Source organism: Colletotrichum siamense (assembly GCF_013390195.1).
Source record: "Colletotrichum siamense strain Cg363 chromosome Unknown KSG_Cg363_contig03, whole genome shotgun sequence".
NCBI lineage: Eukaryota > Fungi > Ascomycota > Sordariomycetes > Glomerellales > Glomerellaceae > Colletotrichum > Colletotrichum siamense.
Genome location: NW_023501016.1, coordinates 2014041 through 2030884, shown reverse-complemented (window position 1 = coordinate 2030884; position 16844 = coordinate 2014041). Strand labels below are relative to the sequence as shown.

Sequence of the window (16844 nt, the reverse complement as noted above, 5' to 3'; positions counted from 1 at the left end):
CTCTAGGCAGTTGCGGTCTGCTACGTGCAGGGAACGCTATGCTTATGAATGGTAGCCGTCTTCTGACTTGTGCTATATTGCAATATCTATAACATCATTAAGTAACTCATCCGCCACAAAGAAGACTCGTCAATTGGCACAACATGTGTCTACGGACTTTGCTATTTCGCCGAATTGAAAAGCAAGCAGACAGGACCGTACAGTTCTTTGCAGAGAAAAGGGAGGTTTATTTCTATGTGGATATGTTTGTTCTATTCTGAATTCATCCAAAAAAGATCTCGGGACTAATTTTCAAGAGTTTTGCTATCCGGGCGGGTAGTAGGCATAGATGATGCTAGAGACAACAGGGACGACGGTAACAAAATTGTATGAAATAAACTATTAGACCCAACATAATAGTTATCCGTCCGAATAGCAAGAATCCTTCTCAATGCCCATTATCAACGAGACGTTGAACAATAGGCTATCCCTCATCTTAAGCAGCGCAAGGTAGTCTTCACGACAGGCATCCATATGACTACATCACTCCACTGTTGTGTGATTGACACATCCATAACAACAATCAGGGAGCCTTAACTTTCACATGGCCCTCTGCCGTCACCTTGTAGTTCGTTCCTTCTTTGTAGAGCAAATGGATGACCGCGGCAATGAGAGAATACAAGTCGGGGTTCTCGCGATTCTTGGCCTTGACGTTATTAGCCCATCCGTAGGCTAGATCCATGTCGTCAAACATAGCCCCAAAGGACGTCAGATGGAAGAACTGAAACGTGTGGTAAGCAAAAGAGACTGAATAAACAACATCTGTTAGTAATAGAGCCTACCTCGTGCAAAACGTTTGTTGTGAAGCAGTCTTGAAGCAAGCCATCCACTGGACGAATATCCTTTTTCCTCTCCTCACTTAGCTTCTGAAACGCATCAGGGGCCGTTTTCGCTGTGGCTTTATTGACCGTTTCCTGCGTCCAGTCAACAAATCCCCTGCTCCGCTGGAATTTGATCCACAGGGGGTGAAAATTGATCGATTCGGGGATTCTCAAACGCTCGCCGGTTGGCGTATTCAGATCGCGCGCGGTAACGGCCTTGACTTTGACTCCATCGTTGCCTATCTTACCCCAATCTCCTAGCGTTTCTTCCTCTTTGAGAAAATTGACAAAGTCGTGGGGGTTCGTGAGTTGATTTTGTCGGACATTGTCCCATGGAACTGGGAAGGGGTTGAGTTCGTTTTGGTCAGGGACCCAATCGATGTCTGGTCGGCAGGTGATGATCTGGTAGCGGACTTAGTCTCAAACGATAATTGCATGTGAAAAGAACAAGTATGTCTCAATGTTTCAAGACTCGGGTTCTGTTTGATGCTGACATGAGATGTAGACGAAACTCACGAAGTTGAAGCGGTGGTCGTCCGACTTTTTGAGAGCTGCCCAAGCTGAAGACTTCTCATATCTCCCATTCTCGTTACCCTCCCTACCGACGGGGCCTTCCATGGTGGCGATGTTGTCGAATTTCGCTACAAGTGTTTCGAAAGTCAGGTTGAGGCCTTACGCTGTAGACTGTAGCGTCACGGAACTCGAAGAAGAAACATGATGCTGTCTGGGAAGCAACTTACACTTGACGTCGCCTGCGGCTTTGTTATAGTCATCCTTCCCAACAAGGGGTTCTAAAGCAGCTTTGACAGCCCGACCCTTCAAGGGGTTTTTGCTCAGTGAGTCTTTAATGTGGGAAGCGGCGGCTGCCGCCCAGGCCTTTGCGTCCTCGACGCCTTTGAGAATGGCATTCTCCAATTCCTTGTCGTCCACAGTGATCTTCTTTGATGGATTGCCGTTCTCGAATACTTCTTTTCTGTCTAAGTGCTCGTTAGTAGGCAGTCTTTGCCTGACTACACACCAAATCCAAGGCAAATTCAGATCAAATAGCTCGCTGAGACATAATCATTCGGCGAGTAGATCGGATCACCGACTTACAACAAGATTCGTGCAACGTCCAGCTAGCTGCTTCAGCGGCAAGCGAGCCTTGCAAGACAAGAATGAGGATTTGAAGAGGGCGCATGCTGACTGTTGACCCAATGAAATGAATGTTGGAGCAACCTTCAATCGTGAATCGTGATAGTTGGTGTATGAGAAATCTTCGACCGCATGAGCAAGTTCAGCATGTTCTTCTACTTCAATATGAGCTCAAGCCAGTTGGCAAGACACCATTTATACAGAAGAGAAACCATTCTATTCATGGACTGTAGATAGACCGTAGAGCGATACCAAGTTGGTCCTCGGCCCTGGGACCAAGACTGACAGAAAGGCAACACCGCCTCGACCCCAAGACCCGGAGGAATTCTGGAGGCAGTAAATGGAACCATTGACTAAGAATAGCCTACTTGGCTACAGAAATTTCTTGGATTTGGGCGTCCAAGACTGACCTTGACAGCTTCCAAACATACGCCCCCAATGACTGATCGACGCATGATCAAAATTAACGAGGCTGATCGCCTGAATGGAAATTGTAATGGGGGTCTGAGAATCGATTCCGTTGCAGTCTGTTGGAGATTGAAGGCTCTTATGGGGTCTGTTGGCCCGGACTTGCGACCCGGAGGTGGGCCGGAGTGACAGTGATGGGGGCTATCGGCCCCAAAGTAGTTACCGGCGTGCTGCGCCGGTGCGGCTTTGATTGAAAATCACCCGACTCTGGAGCGGCTGGGCCATTATTCAAGGAATTGTGACTGATTTCGAGGGCTCTGTTGGTTGCTTCGGTCAACATGTTGAGCTTGGCATCAACATTGACGCTGCCCTGTTGGCGTGGGGTCTGAGGCTAGACTCCAACACGATGACCAAAATAGATGACAGCCCCCAGAGCAATGGAAGACAGACGGCAAGTTTTCGCCAGTGAAGTCCGCTGAGAAGATTTGCGGGACATTGGCGATAGCTTGTCCACAACTAAATGTTACCTATGTGTATAAGGTATATTTAGGCCGGTGGCTGGCATCGTAGGAGCCATGTAACAAGCTTCCTGACCATCCCATCTTTCTCGTAGAAGTTGACTACAAAGGCTTTTGCGAACCTCCATTCAAAAATACTTTCAATCTATTGCTGTCAATTCCATTTTCGTGTTACAGCTATTATGAAGCCGTACACTCTTGTTGTTTTCGGTCTGCTGTTAAATGCAGGGGCGGCTACGCAGCTTCATGATCAACCCTTGGCTAGCGTCACCAACGAAGGTCACTTGACTGCCCGACAGACAGTGGATCCTGCGGCTGGCCGGTATGATACACTTTCTGAGGCCATTCGGAGGCAACAAGTCCAGATGCTAATGGCTTCATGGTAGTGTCGTGGTTGCCGCCATTGAGCCGACTAAGAGTGGTCAAATTGGAGTCAACCCCCCTGGGGCTGAGCCTACGTAAGTACGCCCATCAGAATGTTCAAATGAAATGCAGCAGCTAATCGGTTCTTGTGGATCAACTATAGACCAGGTAAAATAGAGGCACATACGAGATATCTTACGTTGGAACAAGGTACAACAAAGGTGAGGTTGCCCGTCTTTCTCTTTTGTGACTCTTTCGTTGACACACAACTTGCCTAGTGGATAGGACACAACTCTCAGTACATTGCGATAACAACTGTCACGTCTGTTGGTTCGGGAGGGACAGCAGTCGCGACCGTCACGAACGCTGTCACTGCATCGAAGAATGCCGCTGGCGGTCTCAACATCTTGCTGAGCCCCGGACTTAAAGCTAAGCTAGAGGCGATAGCGAAGGAGGTAACCGCCTGTGCTGCAAAGCACAGGAGACAGCCTCGAAACGTGGTCTACAAGCGTCAGGGGGCCCCAGCTTGCGGCTTGGCCGATTACGTACAACGTGTAGCCGCCGACACAGAGCTCAGGAACAGCTTTGCGCGTCCTCTCACAGATCAAGTCTTGACGGAGGAGTACGACTCGGGATATGAAAGTGGCCCAGGAAGCGAGGACGGCTGGGTTGACGGTGGCGAGGCCGAGGGTGGAGCTGAGTCTGCCGTGGAAGAGACGGTCATCTTTTCATCTGAGGAAGAAGCTGAAGCTCTAGGTGCAGCTCTTTCAGGCGGCGAAGCAGCGGCGAATGCAGCCGTCTGGGGGAGCTCGACTATCACAGCCGGCTCGTTTTTGGCCTGGGTTTGGGGACACATTCAAAACGGCAAGGCAATCCCCAACGCGAATGAGATCCCAAAGGAGAGCATCCATAGGGTCACCAAGACCAAAACATCCACCAGGAGCACTTCAACCTCAAGCAGCAGCTGTCCTACGGGAACTCCGGTAAGATATCCAAGCCCATTCTGGATGCTCATCTCTGACTGATAGATCAACCACAGCCATCATGCGACGGAGATTGTAAGCCCACCAGTTCCAAGATCGAAGATCCTAAGGCTACAGGATTAGTTGATTGGGCTTGTTCCGAGGTGAGTCAAATCGTCCGCCTTAGCATGCACACTCTTCTCTCTCCCGGGACAGCTTTCCGCGGATTGCATGGACATACTGACTTATGAAAGGGCAAAACAAAGGGATGCAGTTGCTTCCCAAGTATTGTTACCCAAGTCACCATTTCCGACATCGTCTTTGACCAGGCTGTCCTCGATGCGTTAAAGAATATCAAAGAAGAGCCCCAGCAGCCTCCGCAGCCCGAGATCAGCATTGAATGTCCTGGCGAGCTCACTAATGTTCCCAGCAAGTTCTTTCTGGACAGCACTTCGAAGACATTCTGCGAGAGGGTAATGAATGATATAGGCGCACCGCAAGGACCTACACCGTATGATATTAGTGGTAATGAGATCCCTCGCCTGAAGGCCGCCTTGGCAACCCAGCAACAGACGAAAAGAGGTTTTGTGCGAAGAACACCACCGGAAAATATCGACAATTACCAAGATTACACCATATTTCTGTCCTTTATTCCTCTTGATGACGAATGCCAGGTAGACGACCAAGACGTCTGCAGAAGCGCATGGGATAAGCTTGTCAAGAGCAACTGTGAGCACTCTCAGACTTCAAAAGTTAGTGACCAAGGATCAACTGACTAAGAGTCTCATATTAGGTGGATCGAATCATGGCTCAGCAGGAGACCGCATGTCCAGAAAGGCGTCTATTGACGTCGGCTGCGGCAAGTTCACGTGGGAGGTGCAAAAGATGGCAGAGAAGCCCTCACTTGGCAAGCGAGAGTGCCATGATTGGTACAAACACAGCGACGTGCATAACAACGTTCAGGAACTTTGGTCTGTCTTAGGTTGCAAAGAACTTGCCAAAGACAAGAAGATGAGCGCAGGAGATGAAGACGTCTACTGGCATCCCCTGCCCGGCTACGAGCCAGGGAACTTCAGGATCACGTGGATCGACGGTTGCAAGGCTGCTAGTGAGCAGAGCCTTGAATTTCCCATTGCGGATGATAAGAGCATCACCTGTGCGAGTATCATGAGGGAAAACTACCTATCATGTATGTTTTGCACCGTTTCAATCAAAAGTATAACCCTATACGCTAACCAGACCATTCTTACAGGCAACAATGGCGGAACTGGAGGCCAGATTGATGCTGGCTGCTTGCGGTACGATTTCTATCCCAACAAATGAGAGTAGATAAATTTGGGATGATCTTGATTTCAAAGTTCGATTATGTCAACGTGAGGGGCTTTGTATGAGGCAGCTGGTATGAGGCAGTTAGATCCTGACGACGCGTTGCAAATACAGACTACCTCGATCTTTGTTGATAGCCTTTAGCTAGGTAGGAACAGCTCATGTCAGCTGAGTGAGAAAAAACTACAAAAGGAAGTGGATTGGTTACCTCCAAGAGACTTTATGATCTGTCCTCTGTTGTCTTCTATGATCAAATCCTAATCGTAAGTGAATCTCTGTGTAAATGAACCGTTACGTGTTCCCGTTCAAGAAGGAACGCACGCATCTGAAGGTTCCAATGTGCGCGAATATTGAGTACTTCGGATCTGAACATCGTCTGGTTTTTGGTGCTGGGGAGCTGGCTTGTAATAAACCAAAGCTCTGAGACCCTAGTGCCGTGAGTATTCACGCTTGGTTGTCTTGAGTATGGTGTGGGTAAGTATGCGCGCGTGCGCGTGCGCGTATGTGTATGTGTGTGTCAAGAGCTGGCCGAGATGGCGAGAAGAAGATATACCATACGGCTTCGACCGAAAAATACGTCTCATGCGAAAGTTCGACTCTCTTTAAGAGAAAAGCTAGCAACTATCTACGTCCTAAACGGAGGCAATTCCCCACAACTTCTGAAACGGAAAACACATTGTAGACTGACCAAACATACGGCCAGTAGCCGCATTCAACCGTCCTTCATCAAAACGTAATTGGTTCCGTCATAACCAAGCCGAACTTCCCTATTTGAGGCAAAGTGTTAGCCAAAGTAGACGTCAGAAAGAAATCAAGTGCTCATACATCTCAGATGTGGTGTGAATCACATCGTCGTACATGCCTCCTGGGTTGACCGTTCCCAAGATTGGATGGAATTTATCACCGGACCCTCGTTTGTAAAGCCGAATACCAGGCAATGCGACATCTTCCACAAAACCCTCTTCAGGTGCTATGCGTGAGCTAAGGGGTGTGCTTATCGTGAGTGAGCCAATCAAGCTGAATGGCGCAAGACGATCTCTCAAATTTCTTGTATCAAGTTCCTTGATGCCACAGAGAGCATCGTACTTTGAAGGAGTACGGTTCGAGCTACAACGTGAAGCGATCCATATGTTGAAGGTCTGGAGGTTCTCGAATCGGTCAAGGCGCAACCAGTGGAAATCGTAGACATCGTGGCGGCGAGGAATTCCGGGAAGATCGAAATTGGCACACAGTAGCTGCAGGGGAAAGTCCGGACCAAACGAGAGCTCCACGTTTCGAGCGTACTTGAAAAAGGCTAGTGGTGTGATGCCTATTTTTGGGAAGGTTTTTACGATTGGATGAAGCTCGCAATACCCGAAAAACATCTGCACAGTCGGCATATCGGTGAAGATGAATGTTGTCGACCTGTAGATGGACTGCAGGCACTCTTCCGATCTACGTTCGTTAGTATTGAATGGTCTTCTGATCGGTGGGGCAACTCACACGGTCTTGCACAACAAGAGCATGGAAAGATATGGGTTTGACCAGGCGTTGTTTTCATAGCCACTGCAGCCTTTTTTCCAACAAATAAACCCTGAAGTACCAAAGCCCGGCAAAGCCCCCTTGCCGTGCTTCTGATAGGCAACCTCGCCACAAGGCCAGTGGTTCATCCATGGAGATTGCAAATATCTGGCATAAGGCCTCCCGATTCCAGGGCAACTGTGACGAGAGATATCCTCGCCTAAGGGAACGCCGAGGCGGACTCTCACCTCTTCAAGCTCTTTTTGCAATGGGTCATGAACATCGAACTCGATAGAGCACGGCCAATGGCAGAAGTGATGGTACTCTGGTTCTCCATGATATAGAATATGTTGACGGAGACCACAGGAGCGCCAGAGCTCGAGATATATGGAATCACGGACCTCGCGCGGTATTACATTGATGAAGGCAGATTTGATCTGAGTATTGACGGGCATCGTGGCTGATTTGTCGAGTATGATCCGATGTGATGTGAGCTGTGGTGGAGGTGTACCACAAAAGACCGGACTTGGCCAACGGTGCGTTTAAATCAGAACAGCCAACAAGAGAGCCCCCAATCTCAACACCTGACGGTTTAGCGACAACCAAAACGGACCGCTGAAGGGTTGTGGCTGCGCAATACTATTATTAGCAGCTGGCGTTGGGGGCTGGCGGTTCGCATGAGCTGCAGTTGTTTTCCCCGTCATGAGTATTGATTTATGGTCGCATTAGGTCATGCGGCATCACCAATGCGGATTCGGGCGCTTAGAACGGCCAGCAGCCAATCCGGGCGAGTCAAGGGAGCCTTTGTGCGAATCTGTACTAATTAACGTACCCGACGTTGAAGACACCTCGTCTCTATGCAAGTAGTAAGGTCAAGCGCACCTGGAATGTACTGACGTGCTTGAAAGCTTTACCAACAAGTCAATCAAGGTGGTCTTTTCTATTGAGCGCATGACACAGAATCTCGGAGATTGGAGAGTCGACCACGTCACCTCTAACATGTGTGTTTAGTTGATTTTGCAAAAGTTAATTACATAACAGATTTCCAAATCTATATGGTGGACGGTGAGGCAACAGCACTACTCAATTGTTAAACTTTTGCCAATATCAGACTGGACAATGTTTTCGCGAATCTTAGCCAGCAACGTGGCCCTAACCGCGTCGCCGCCATCCGGCTTGGCGATTACGGGGGCGTGATCTCCAAGGACTCTGAGTTTATCAGTGTGCCACGGAGCCAGGTCAACTCATCGGCACGAGTTTCACTCGCAGCCCCGTGACGCAGCTTTTACTCATACAGGGAACGTCAACAGGCAGTTCAATTGTAATTTGGAAACGCCGTAAGTTTATCAATTAGGCTTGATCAACGCACTAACGTAGACGGCATGCGGAGATTCTCAAGCCCGACTAAGCTTGCAGGCTGCTTGCGTGGTATTCCAACTCTAGGAAGTTTAATCTGGCAAGACTTCCAAGGGCAGTGGCATGATACGCAGGGCTCAGTACCTTGTTAGAAGCTTTCGTAACTTGGGGGCCAGGCTGAAATCCGGGAAACGCTGGGCGGATTCTGCCTGGCGCAGCACCTCTTGCACCAACATGCAAGGGTTGAACCCACAAATCACCAACAAGAGTACGCATTCTATTCTGTTGGGCTTTCTATCAAGATCTGGCTTCCACTTAACCAACAAGCCATCGTCATAAGCTAGCGAAGATCTTGCCATGAAGGGATAGCTCGTAAAATAACGTTCAAGGATGTCTTCTACGTCACGAGGCTAACGCCTGTGTCTCCGCGAACAAGATCGTGAGTGAGCTCACGTAAGTCCCACCACCAAAGTCCCATTTAATTTTGATCGAGCTAAAAGAAACTTCAAGTTGTGAAGTGAACCAAGTATATCAACCATGCCAGTATCCTCACTCAAGGCTGTCAGTCTCCTCAGACATTACAACCTCCATCTGCAATCACTCACAACCCCCATCTTCAGATCACATCCCAACGCTTCGATACTCAGAATGAAGACCAGCGCCATTCTCATCTCTTCCCTCCTCACCCAGGGTAGCCTTGCGGCCATCGCTGTGTTCGCGTCGGAGACAGCTGGCGGCACTGCTGGTCTCACCTTCGACGTCTGGTACTGGGGCGGACCACCAGTTGGTGATTGGGCCAACCATACGCCCGAAACCTATTGCAGACTTCAAGGAACTCATGACAGTTCACGCGAGGTGTCTGGCTATAAAGTCGTTTTGCATCCGTTTAATAGCCATGGCTGCAGATACGGCACCGACATTCAAGGTGGTGAGTTTCGTAGTGAAGAACTATGACGCCTGTTCGTGAACGAGTCCATATACTGACTAATTCTCCTAAATCCACGATCACGAACTACAAGGGAGAGAGTATTCAAGCTCCCTCTGACGGTTGCAAAGAAATCAGTACCTGCATCTCAGGTGGCCTTGGCGGTGCAGCACCAACGGCTGGCAGTGTGACTTCTAAGACCTCGGTTTTGGCTTGAGGTATCTCGTATTAACACGCCAGCACAACCGTCGGCCTGTAGCTACTCTTGCGTGGTCGCCGGAATTGCTATAAAGGGATATCTAACTGAATTATCTTTGAGCGAGATAGGAGGAACAAGGAGGGTAAATCTATGTCTGTAGCCGTAGACATCTTTGGTGGTTAGGCTCAACGCACCCGGGTCAATCCCCTGATAGCTCCCCTGACCCTCAGAGCGCCTATGAAGCATCGTTGCTGGGATTCATGCTAGAAGAATTGACTGAATCAAGAAGTCTGTGATCCACGGCTATCTGGTTTCATATTTGATAAAGAAGAAACTTCCTATCTGAGTCAAGTTCAGCGGTCATATTCATAACAGACCATGGTCTTCGATTTAGCCTACGCTTCAACTTCCTGTCAAGACACATGTACGCTATGCTGCCAGGAATGTTCAGGAGAAGACACTCGCCATCCCTTTCCATCATAACATGACCTTCTGAACGCTTTCCAGCCTGAAACTAGACTCAAAAGTCGAGTTGAGAGCTTGACTGGCTCTGTTGCAGTATCTCCAGCCGTTGCAGGAATCGGGAAGATGATGAGAACTAGTAACATCCTACTCTATCCATGTCCTCCTATCCAGCCTTTCAAGCACAACTCCCAAAGTGTTCCTCATCCCGCCAGTTCCTGACCCTGTTCTTCTGACAGTAGCCCCTCTTGCAACCCTCGCAGAGCTCTTGCTCGTGTGGCGGGCCGTCTGTTTTGTTGTAGTCCGGCCGCTCCATCTCAACGCCCGCCCACATCTTGAGCCGGTATGCGATACGCTCCACGTAACAATCTTTGTCGACCATGAAAGCGCCGAGGGTTTGGCAGTCGATGCAGTGCTGATTGAAAACCGTGGCGTTGTAACCATTGCCCGAGTATCCCCTGATTAAAGTTGCTACCGTCCTACTGCCCCAAATACTGTTGTCGCAGGCTTCGTTCTCGCACATGAACCTGCCCATGATACGTGTTTGCCATTCCTTGACTGGATGCTGGTCGCTGTCCTGATTGAACCACGTCGAGCCGATATCGTCGGCCACGGCGGTGGCAACCGCTTGGTGGAGCCGCGGAAACATGAAAGAGGCCTCTCTTTCCTTGTGGACCGTGGGCTTTTTTCTTGCCATTGATTCAAATGTAATTGACGAGGGTACATTAAAGTGCAAGTGCAGAGATAAAATGGTCCTGCGCAGAAATTTCATGTGGCCTCCTTTTTATACAAAAGACGGCCGCGCGAGAGTACAACAACAGCGCAGGTCTCGACAGACTTTGACTTGGCGTTGTAAATGCAGGAGGCCGACAACCCCGCAGCTGGCAGGATGGCGACACACCTGTAAGACAGGACGTCCCCGTATAACACTGCATGTCTTGTCTTCACATGTGGCAGACTTCGACGATAAATTTGCCGAGAGGAGAAAATACTTTCAGGCCATATATGCTATTAGAATCCACATGATATCTATGAATTGAATCATCCTCAATACCCCTTTTCAATGCTGCGGTTGCGTGTAAGGTTAGTAACAGACCATCTCGAGGTTATTTCCTTCCAAAAATACTCGGCACCCTGTCGTCGGCGGGAGAAGCTAGCCCTGCTGTCGATGGCACGAGGGTGCGTGGGAAGTCGTCGGTTGGTGTGTTGATGTAGGTCGTCACATATCATCCTCAAAAGCTTTGTTTGGTTCAGCTGAACCACGGATACAGATAAAAACGCCAGGGAATTTGAATATTCGATCACAAAGGGTATGCAATAACGACTTGTTGAATACGTCTTTTTGGTTCAATCGCAAAGGTGTCTTGTCGGCTTCTGACATCTGGGCGTGCCCGTACACGTTCATCTCAACTGTGTACGTTCACACATGCGTGACAAACAACCGCGTTCACAAGCTTCTTTAATAACAACAATCTAGCCCTTTCGGCGCTTGAATAGGCAAAAGAATCATTGTCCACTAACGAGTGACCCAGTTGACCCACGGCTCGTAGTAGGATATTGTAAAAATCGCAAAAAGAAACGGCTTTTCCGACACCGAGAATCGAACTCGGAGCTCTCCGGTGAAAGCGGAGTATGTTAACCACTACACCATGCCGGATGATGGGAATAACTAATGAAATTTGAGTTTATGATGGGCTGCGTGCGTGGGGGCGTGGGGGTATGCGTCCAACCTTGCAGGGGCAAGCATCCGGGTTTTCCGAGGTTGCCACCGGAACCGAGCCGAGCCGGGGCCGAACACCGTTTGGCAGTTGGCGAGAGGGATGACGACAACGGAAACGGGAACGAGAACAAGGACGAAGCATGGTAACAACAAGCAGTCTGACTTAAAATCATGCCCCGAGGATTGAGTGTATGTACAGACATATCTGTAAATTAATTAGGTTTGATAGGTCCCAGGAGTGGTGGTTCCCTGAAGAAACACTTGTGTTTCTCATCAGCCCCATATTGAAAGGGTCATCCCCATAACAGCTGTACACAGCCATGCAATATCTACAACTCGAAGCCAATCTTCATTTTCCCAGCAAGACGATCTAACACGTCTTGACCGTACTCCCACCCCCGTACCATGGCGTCCAAACCGCATCGACCCGCCCCCAGTAGTAAAACTTGTACGGGTCGAACCCGGGCCCCTCCACGGCCGCCATGCACATCGTGCCCTTCCCGGGGTCCTGCGCGACGGCCATATCCCGCGCGCCGGCGTCCTCATCCCCGGTCTCCACGCCCAAATTGCACCACGACAGGTGGAACGCGCCGCACACGGCGACGTGGCACTGGTTGGGCCCGGCGCTGAGGCGCGGCGCGCCGAAGAGGGTGTTGAAGACGACGTGCATGGCTTGCAGCACGCCGTGCGAGGAGTCGCCGCCGCGGTAGCAGGTCCAGGAACGCGAAGGGGCAGGGAGGCCTGGGATGGGCGAGGCCTGGCGCGGGGTGAGGAGGTGAGTGTTGTTTTGGTGGGGGGTTGTGAGGGACAGGCCTTCTTCGAGGAGGGCTTTGGCGGATTCGTAGGCGGTTGGGGAGGAGAGGATGGGGGATGCGGTGGGGAGTGATGCGTGGAGAAGCAGGGGGATGAGGGCTGGGAGGTTCTGTTGTGTGTGAGTATCCTGAGTGAGGTTTTTGGTGAGTTGGATGACGTACCATCTTGACTGTTTCCTGGTGTCAGTGATGACCGCGGGCGAGACTCCCTTCCCAATCACTGGAGAGAGACTATTGAGAAAGGTCATTGATGGGAATGGCTTCAGCCCTTATGAAGCGTGGCTCATGTCCGCAGGGATGAGTGATTGTCACACAAATTCTCAAGAGGCACAAATAAGTCACCACAGATAACGTCTTGGCAAGATTAATGGGGTTTGCTTTCTTTGGCAATACTCCAGAGGGATGCTTTCATGTTTGCAAATGATGCCGGAAGCAGACCTGCTGAAATATAAGTGTCACGGTGAGGCTTCGTGAGATGAGAAGTCCGTTAGGCAATGAGCCGTGTGGAAGTTGCTTGTGCCTCGTTCGATGAAAACCCACTAGCACATCTCACAAATCACACGAGTTTGGGATTTTCATTGTTGATATGAGGGCGGTTGTGACAGTGTGCCAAGCAACAGATTGGCACAAAGCCCCCCTCACTCCTCACCTCATTTTCATTTCATGTCTCACTTACGGGGTAGTTGGTGTAATAAACTAAAGAAAAGGTGTATTGTGGTATCGGTGATACTGCTGTATCAGACAGGTAGACCCTGCCACTCTAAACAGATAATTCTGTCCACCTCTCTCAGCGCTCATGGGCGCAGACGTCTATCTTCTAGGTATCTTGCTCTGCGGTATTGCCCGCTTAATGACACAACTCAACGTACATCATCCCCCGCCGATGCAAATGTCTCAGTTGTTGGGTATCAACTCCTCCTCCGCCGCCACCTCTGCCAGGATCTCGGTGCTCGCATTGCTTGGTGCCGAGCTTGCGACAGGCTCATACTTATCCTCGAGATAAACTGCAAAGTCTTAGCGAGCTATTCGATCAGTAGGGGGGGAGACTTACCATTAGGTTTGACCATGAAGGCGGCCACCAAAGCCAGTCCGAACAGGGCGGACAGGAGAACAAAGATAGCCTGGTCGAATGTACCAACCGTCGAATAATACAGCGTGTTAAACGCGATGGGGCCGAGGACTCTCGCCAAGGAGTGCAGGACACCGATAGCGCCCAGCAGCTGGCCGACCTGGTCCGCCGGGACGTGCTTCGTGATGGCGGCCTGGATCGTGGCACTACCGAGACCGCCAAAGGACGTGATCATGCCGGACATGACGAAGACGGCCTCGTTCCTGGCAAAGAGGTAGCCGAGCGAGCCGGTGACGTCGGACAGGAGCGCAAAGCGGAGGATCCACGTATCAACGGTGTCTGCGCCGTTGTTCGACTCCACGATGGACACGCCTGAGACGCGCCGGCGGTAGGCGGCGGGCCGGACGCGGAAGACGTAGTTGATGGTCGGGAGGACGATGAGCAGCGCCAGCACGCGGACCATGGAGACGGCGGAGATGAAGCGCGAGCTCTCGAGGGTGCCCCAGCCCCACGTCTCGGGGGACTCGGAGTACAGCAGGAGGACGGTGCCGGCGCTCATGGCGGCGCCGAGGAGGATCATGTCCGTGAAGGAGAGCGCGAGCAGGTTGATGCGCAGCCGGGACGAGGTGCCGGGGCCGCGGGGGTAGAGGACCTTGAGGGGCGCGAGGGGGTTCGCGGCCTTGATGGAGGCCCAGGTGGAGTTGTCGACGGCCTTGGCCTCCTGCTCGCGGTCGTGCTTCTCGCGGGCGCGCAGCTGGCGCTTGATGCTGAGGGACTCGGGGACGACGAAGCCGACGAAGATGATGAAGACGATGTGGCAGCCCATGGTGACGTAGAAGACGGAGAGCAGGCTGCCGGTCCAGGTGACGAAGTAGCCGGCCAGCAGGGGGCCGAAGGCGAGGCCGGTGAAGAGGCAGGCGTGGAGGTAGCCGATGCGCACGCCGCGCTTGGAGGGCGGGGTGCAGTCGCTCGTGTAAGAGTTGATGAGGACGCTGCCGGCGGTGAAGGAGCCTGTGATGCCGTCTGCGACGGCGCCGACGAGAAGCCAGTTGTAGTGGAAGGTCCAGGGGAAGTTGGCGCACAGGATGACGGTCGCTTCGGCGACGACGCCGCCGACGGATGCGATGGCGAGCAGCTTCCTCCTGCCGTAACGGTCTGACAGGTGGCCCATTCTGGGCGCGGTGATGGCGGATAAGATACCGGTGGTGAGATTAATGGCCAGGGTGAACATGGACACGCGCTTCTTCACTTCCGGGATGAAGCATTGCGGGTTGTCCGCCCCGAGCACGACAGGCGTGTACACGAACGCCGGGTCCAAGACCGTCTGGTCCGCAAAGTGCCTTTGGCATACCAAATCCACGATTCTGCAGTCGCACGGCATTAGCGACTATTTTGCGACACGCTCCGACTCACACACAACAGTCACTTTGGCGAACAACATACAGATTCAGCTTAGGCACGAGGGAGCCTCCAAAGGCGAGGGTGAAGAGGGCATATGGGAGGAGGAGCCAGTAGACCTGGCGCAACACGCTTGTCAGCAACGAGAGAAGAAGGGATGATGATCAGCCAGCCCGCGGCACGGGCCGGCAAGGTTTGGCGGTGTCCTACAGATGGCGTTTTCCACCAGGGCAGGTCTGCGAAGTCTGCGTAGCCGGGCCATGTGTCTTCGCAGGAGGAGGTCTCGCTGCCTGAAGCGCCGGCGCTGAGCAGCGATGTTGTTTCGGTGGCCTCGTGGATGGGTTTTCCTTGGGTGTCGCGGTCCACGCGGGTGACGACGATGTCGTCTTTTGGCGCTGACATGTTTGCGCCGGGTTGGAGCTGTCTGGCAGTTACGGGTTGTTTTTGTCGCAAAGAGGTTGGGAAGCTTCCTAGAGCTCTCGCTGGACGAGAAGACAGCGTGGACGGTTCGAACAGGTTAGGCTGAGCTTTTTGAGAAGCTGATTTCGTCGGGCGTCGGAGCTATTTCGTCCCTCTCGGACTTGGATGTTGGGGGCCGGTTCAGTTCTCGCAGCGACACTGCCACGATGCCATTCCTGTTGGATCGCACTTTGGTGATACAGCAAGGTCTCTCTCAGCCGCACTCTCGCAGGAAGCGGGAGGCAGTAATTATGAACAGAAAAGATAGAACGGAAAACGCTGAAGAGGGAGGGGGCTGAGGAGGGGCCGTGGCTACATGACCAAGGCCGTGACGGGCAGAGAGGTGGGAATGGGAATGGAAACGAGAAAAGAAATAGAAAACAAGCCCGCTGCGAGCTTCGTACCTACCCTACCTTACGCTACCTTACGTCGCTGGGGACCGGGGGGCGCTGTCCACATTCAGAGATAAGGCGCGTGTGGGACAGCGATGGACGCTGATGAAATCGAGCCAAGGGCCCGGGCGGCGACATAGGGACAGAGACAGAGGAACGACGCACTGGACAGAGCAGACAAGACAGGGGTTTGGGACTGTGTGGGATGGGGGGGGGGGGGGGGGGGGGGGGGCAGAGCTGGGATGCCGGAACTTCTGGACAGCGCGGGTAGGGATCCAGGGGGTGATGATCGGATGGAGAACCTAAGGGCACCACGCACCGCCGGGGATGCGTACTCCACGACTCGGGGAGGCGACGATGGGCGCTGCCATGCGCTGCGCAACGCTGGGAATCCAGAGGTGAAGCAGACAAGGTCAGAGCAGTGCGCGCCAACGGTTCCTATTGGCGCAGGCTGAAGAAGACAGTCAAGTGACAAAATAGAGAACAGACCAGACCAGACCAACGCCGCAACGGCCTAACCACGTTTCGTTGGGGCCGGTGGACTGGCGGAGTTTTGTTGGTACAGACAGAGAGAGATGCGGGAGGAATGGCCGCGGACTCCCTTGGACTCGACTCTATCAGCGGACATTCATCATGTTGCGGTCATGACAGGGCAATTCAGCATGAACCCCCATGGAACAGGTACGTAAAAGGGCAGTGATGTACCCTCTCCCTCTACCACACACCGTCTAACAAGTCTATCATCATCACCAGCGTCACCACCATCAATCCCTCAAAACAGGTCTTCGCAAACCACAGTGTCCCTGCCACAAGTCTGCCCAGCGATGGCCCGCGTGCCTGCCGGACCTGGGGTTCTCGACGAGTGCGAACCAATCTCGTGGGACGGATGGCGCATGAGTTGGCGTATGCCAGGCATATCCATGACGCAGTTTCGCAGAGATGGGCGCGATAAGGGGTGCCACCCTTCGGCTAATCTTCACT

General features: G+C 52.0%; 5 protein-coding genes across 5 annotated transcripts; 1 reads left to right on the top strand and 4 right to left on the bottom strand.

Moving 5' to 3' along the window:
- Nucleotides 1–562: 562 nt before the first annotated feature.
- On the bottom strand, nucleotides 563–2040 carry CGCS363_v004550 (uncharacterized protein; the record flags this gene model as incomplete). Its single annotated transcript, XM_036636399.1, has 5 exons — nucleotides 563–760; nucleotides 822–1262; nucleotides 1377–1501; nucleotides 1601–1837; nucleotides 1956–2040. The coding sequence occupies 5 exons, from the start codon at nucleotides 2038–2040 to the stop codon at nucleotides 563–565; spliced, it is 1086 nt and encodes a 361-aa protein (XP_036498940.1).
- A 1062-nt stretch (nucleotides 2041–3102) lies between these two features.
- CGCS363_v004549 (uncharacterized protein) lies at nucleotides 3103–5568 on the top strand (the record flags this gene model as incomplete). The annotated part of the gene is made up of 8 exons (XM_036636398.1): nucleotides 3103–3242; nucleotides 3307–3378; nucleotides 3447–3504; nucleotides 3562–4266; nucleotides 4323–4409; nucleotides 4500–4974; nucleotides 5039–5434; nucleotides 5498–5568. 8 exons carry the CDS (start codon nucleotides 3103–3105, stop codon nucleotides 5566–5568), a joined length of 2004 nt encoding a protein of 667 aa, XP_036498719.1.
- Nucleotides 5569–6283: 715 nt separating this feature from the next.
- Nucleotides 6284–7526, bottom strand: CGCS363_v004548 (uncharacterized protein; the record flags this gene model as incomplete). Its single annotated transcript, XM_036636397.1, has 3 exons — nucleotides 6284–6338; nucleotides 6397–7005; nucleotides 7054–7526. The coding sequence occupies 3 exons, from the start codon at nucleotides 7524–7526 to the stop codon at nucleotides 6284–6286; spliced, it is 1137 nt and encodes a 378-aa protein (XP_036498720.1).
- Nucleotides 7527–12103: 4577 nt separating this feature from the next.
- CGCS363_v004547 (uncharacterized protein) lies at nucleotides 12104–12793 on the bottom strand (the record flags this gene model as incomplete). Its single annotated transcript, XM_036636396.1, has 1 exon — nucleotides 12104–12793. The coding sequence occupies one exon, from the start codon at nucleotides 12791–12793 to the stop codon at nucleotides 12104–12106; it is 690 nt and encodes a 229-aa protein (XP_036498729.1).
- A 646-nt stretch (nucleotides 12794–13439) lies between these two features.
- On the bottom strand, nucleotides 13440–15414 carry CGCS363_v004546 (uncharacterized protein; the record flags this gene model as incomplete). The annotated part of the gene is made up of 4 exons (XM_036636395.1): nucleotides 13440–13549; nucleotides 13597–14978; nucleotides 15058–15131; nucleotides 15223–15414. The coding sequence occupies 4 exons, from the start codon at nucleotides 15412–15414 to the stop codon at nucleotides 13440–13442; spliced, it is 1758 nt and encodes a 585-aa protein (XP_036498738.1).
- Nucleotides 15415–16844: the final 1430 nt, after the last annotated feature.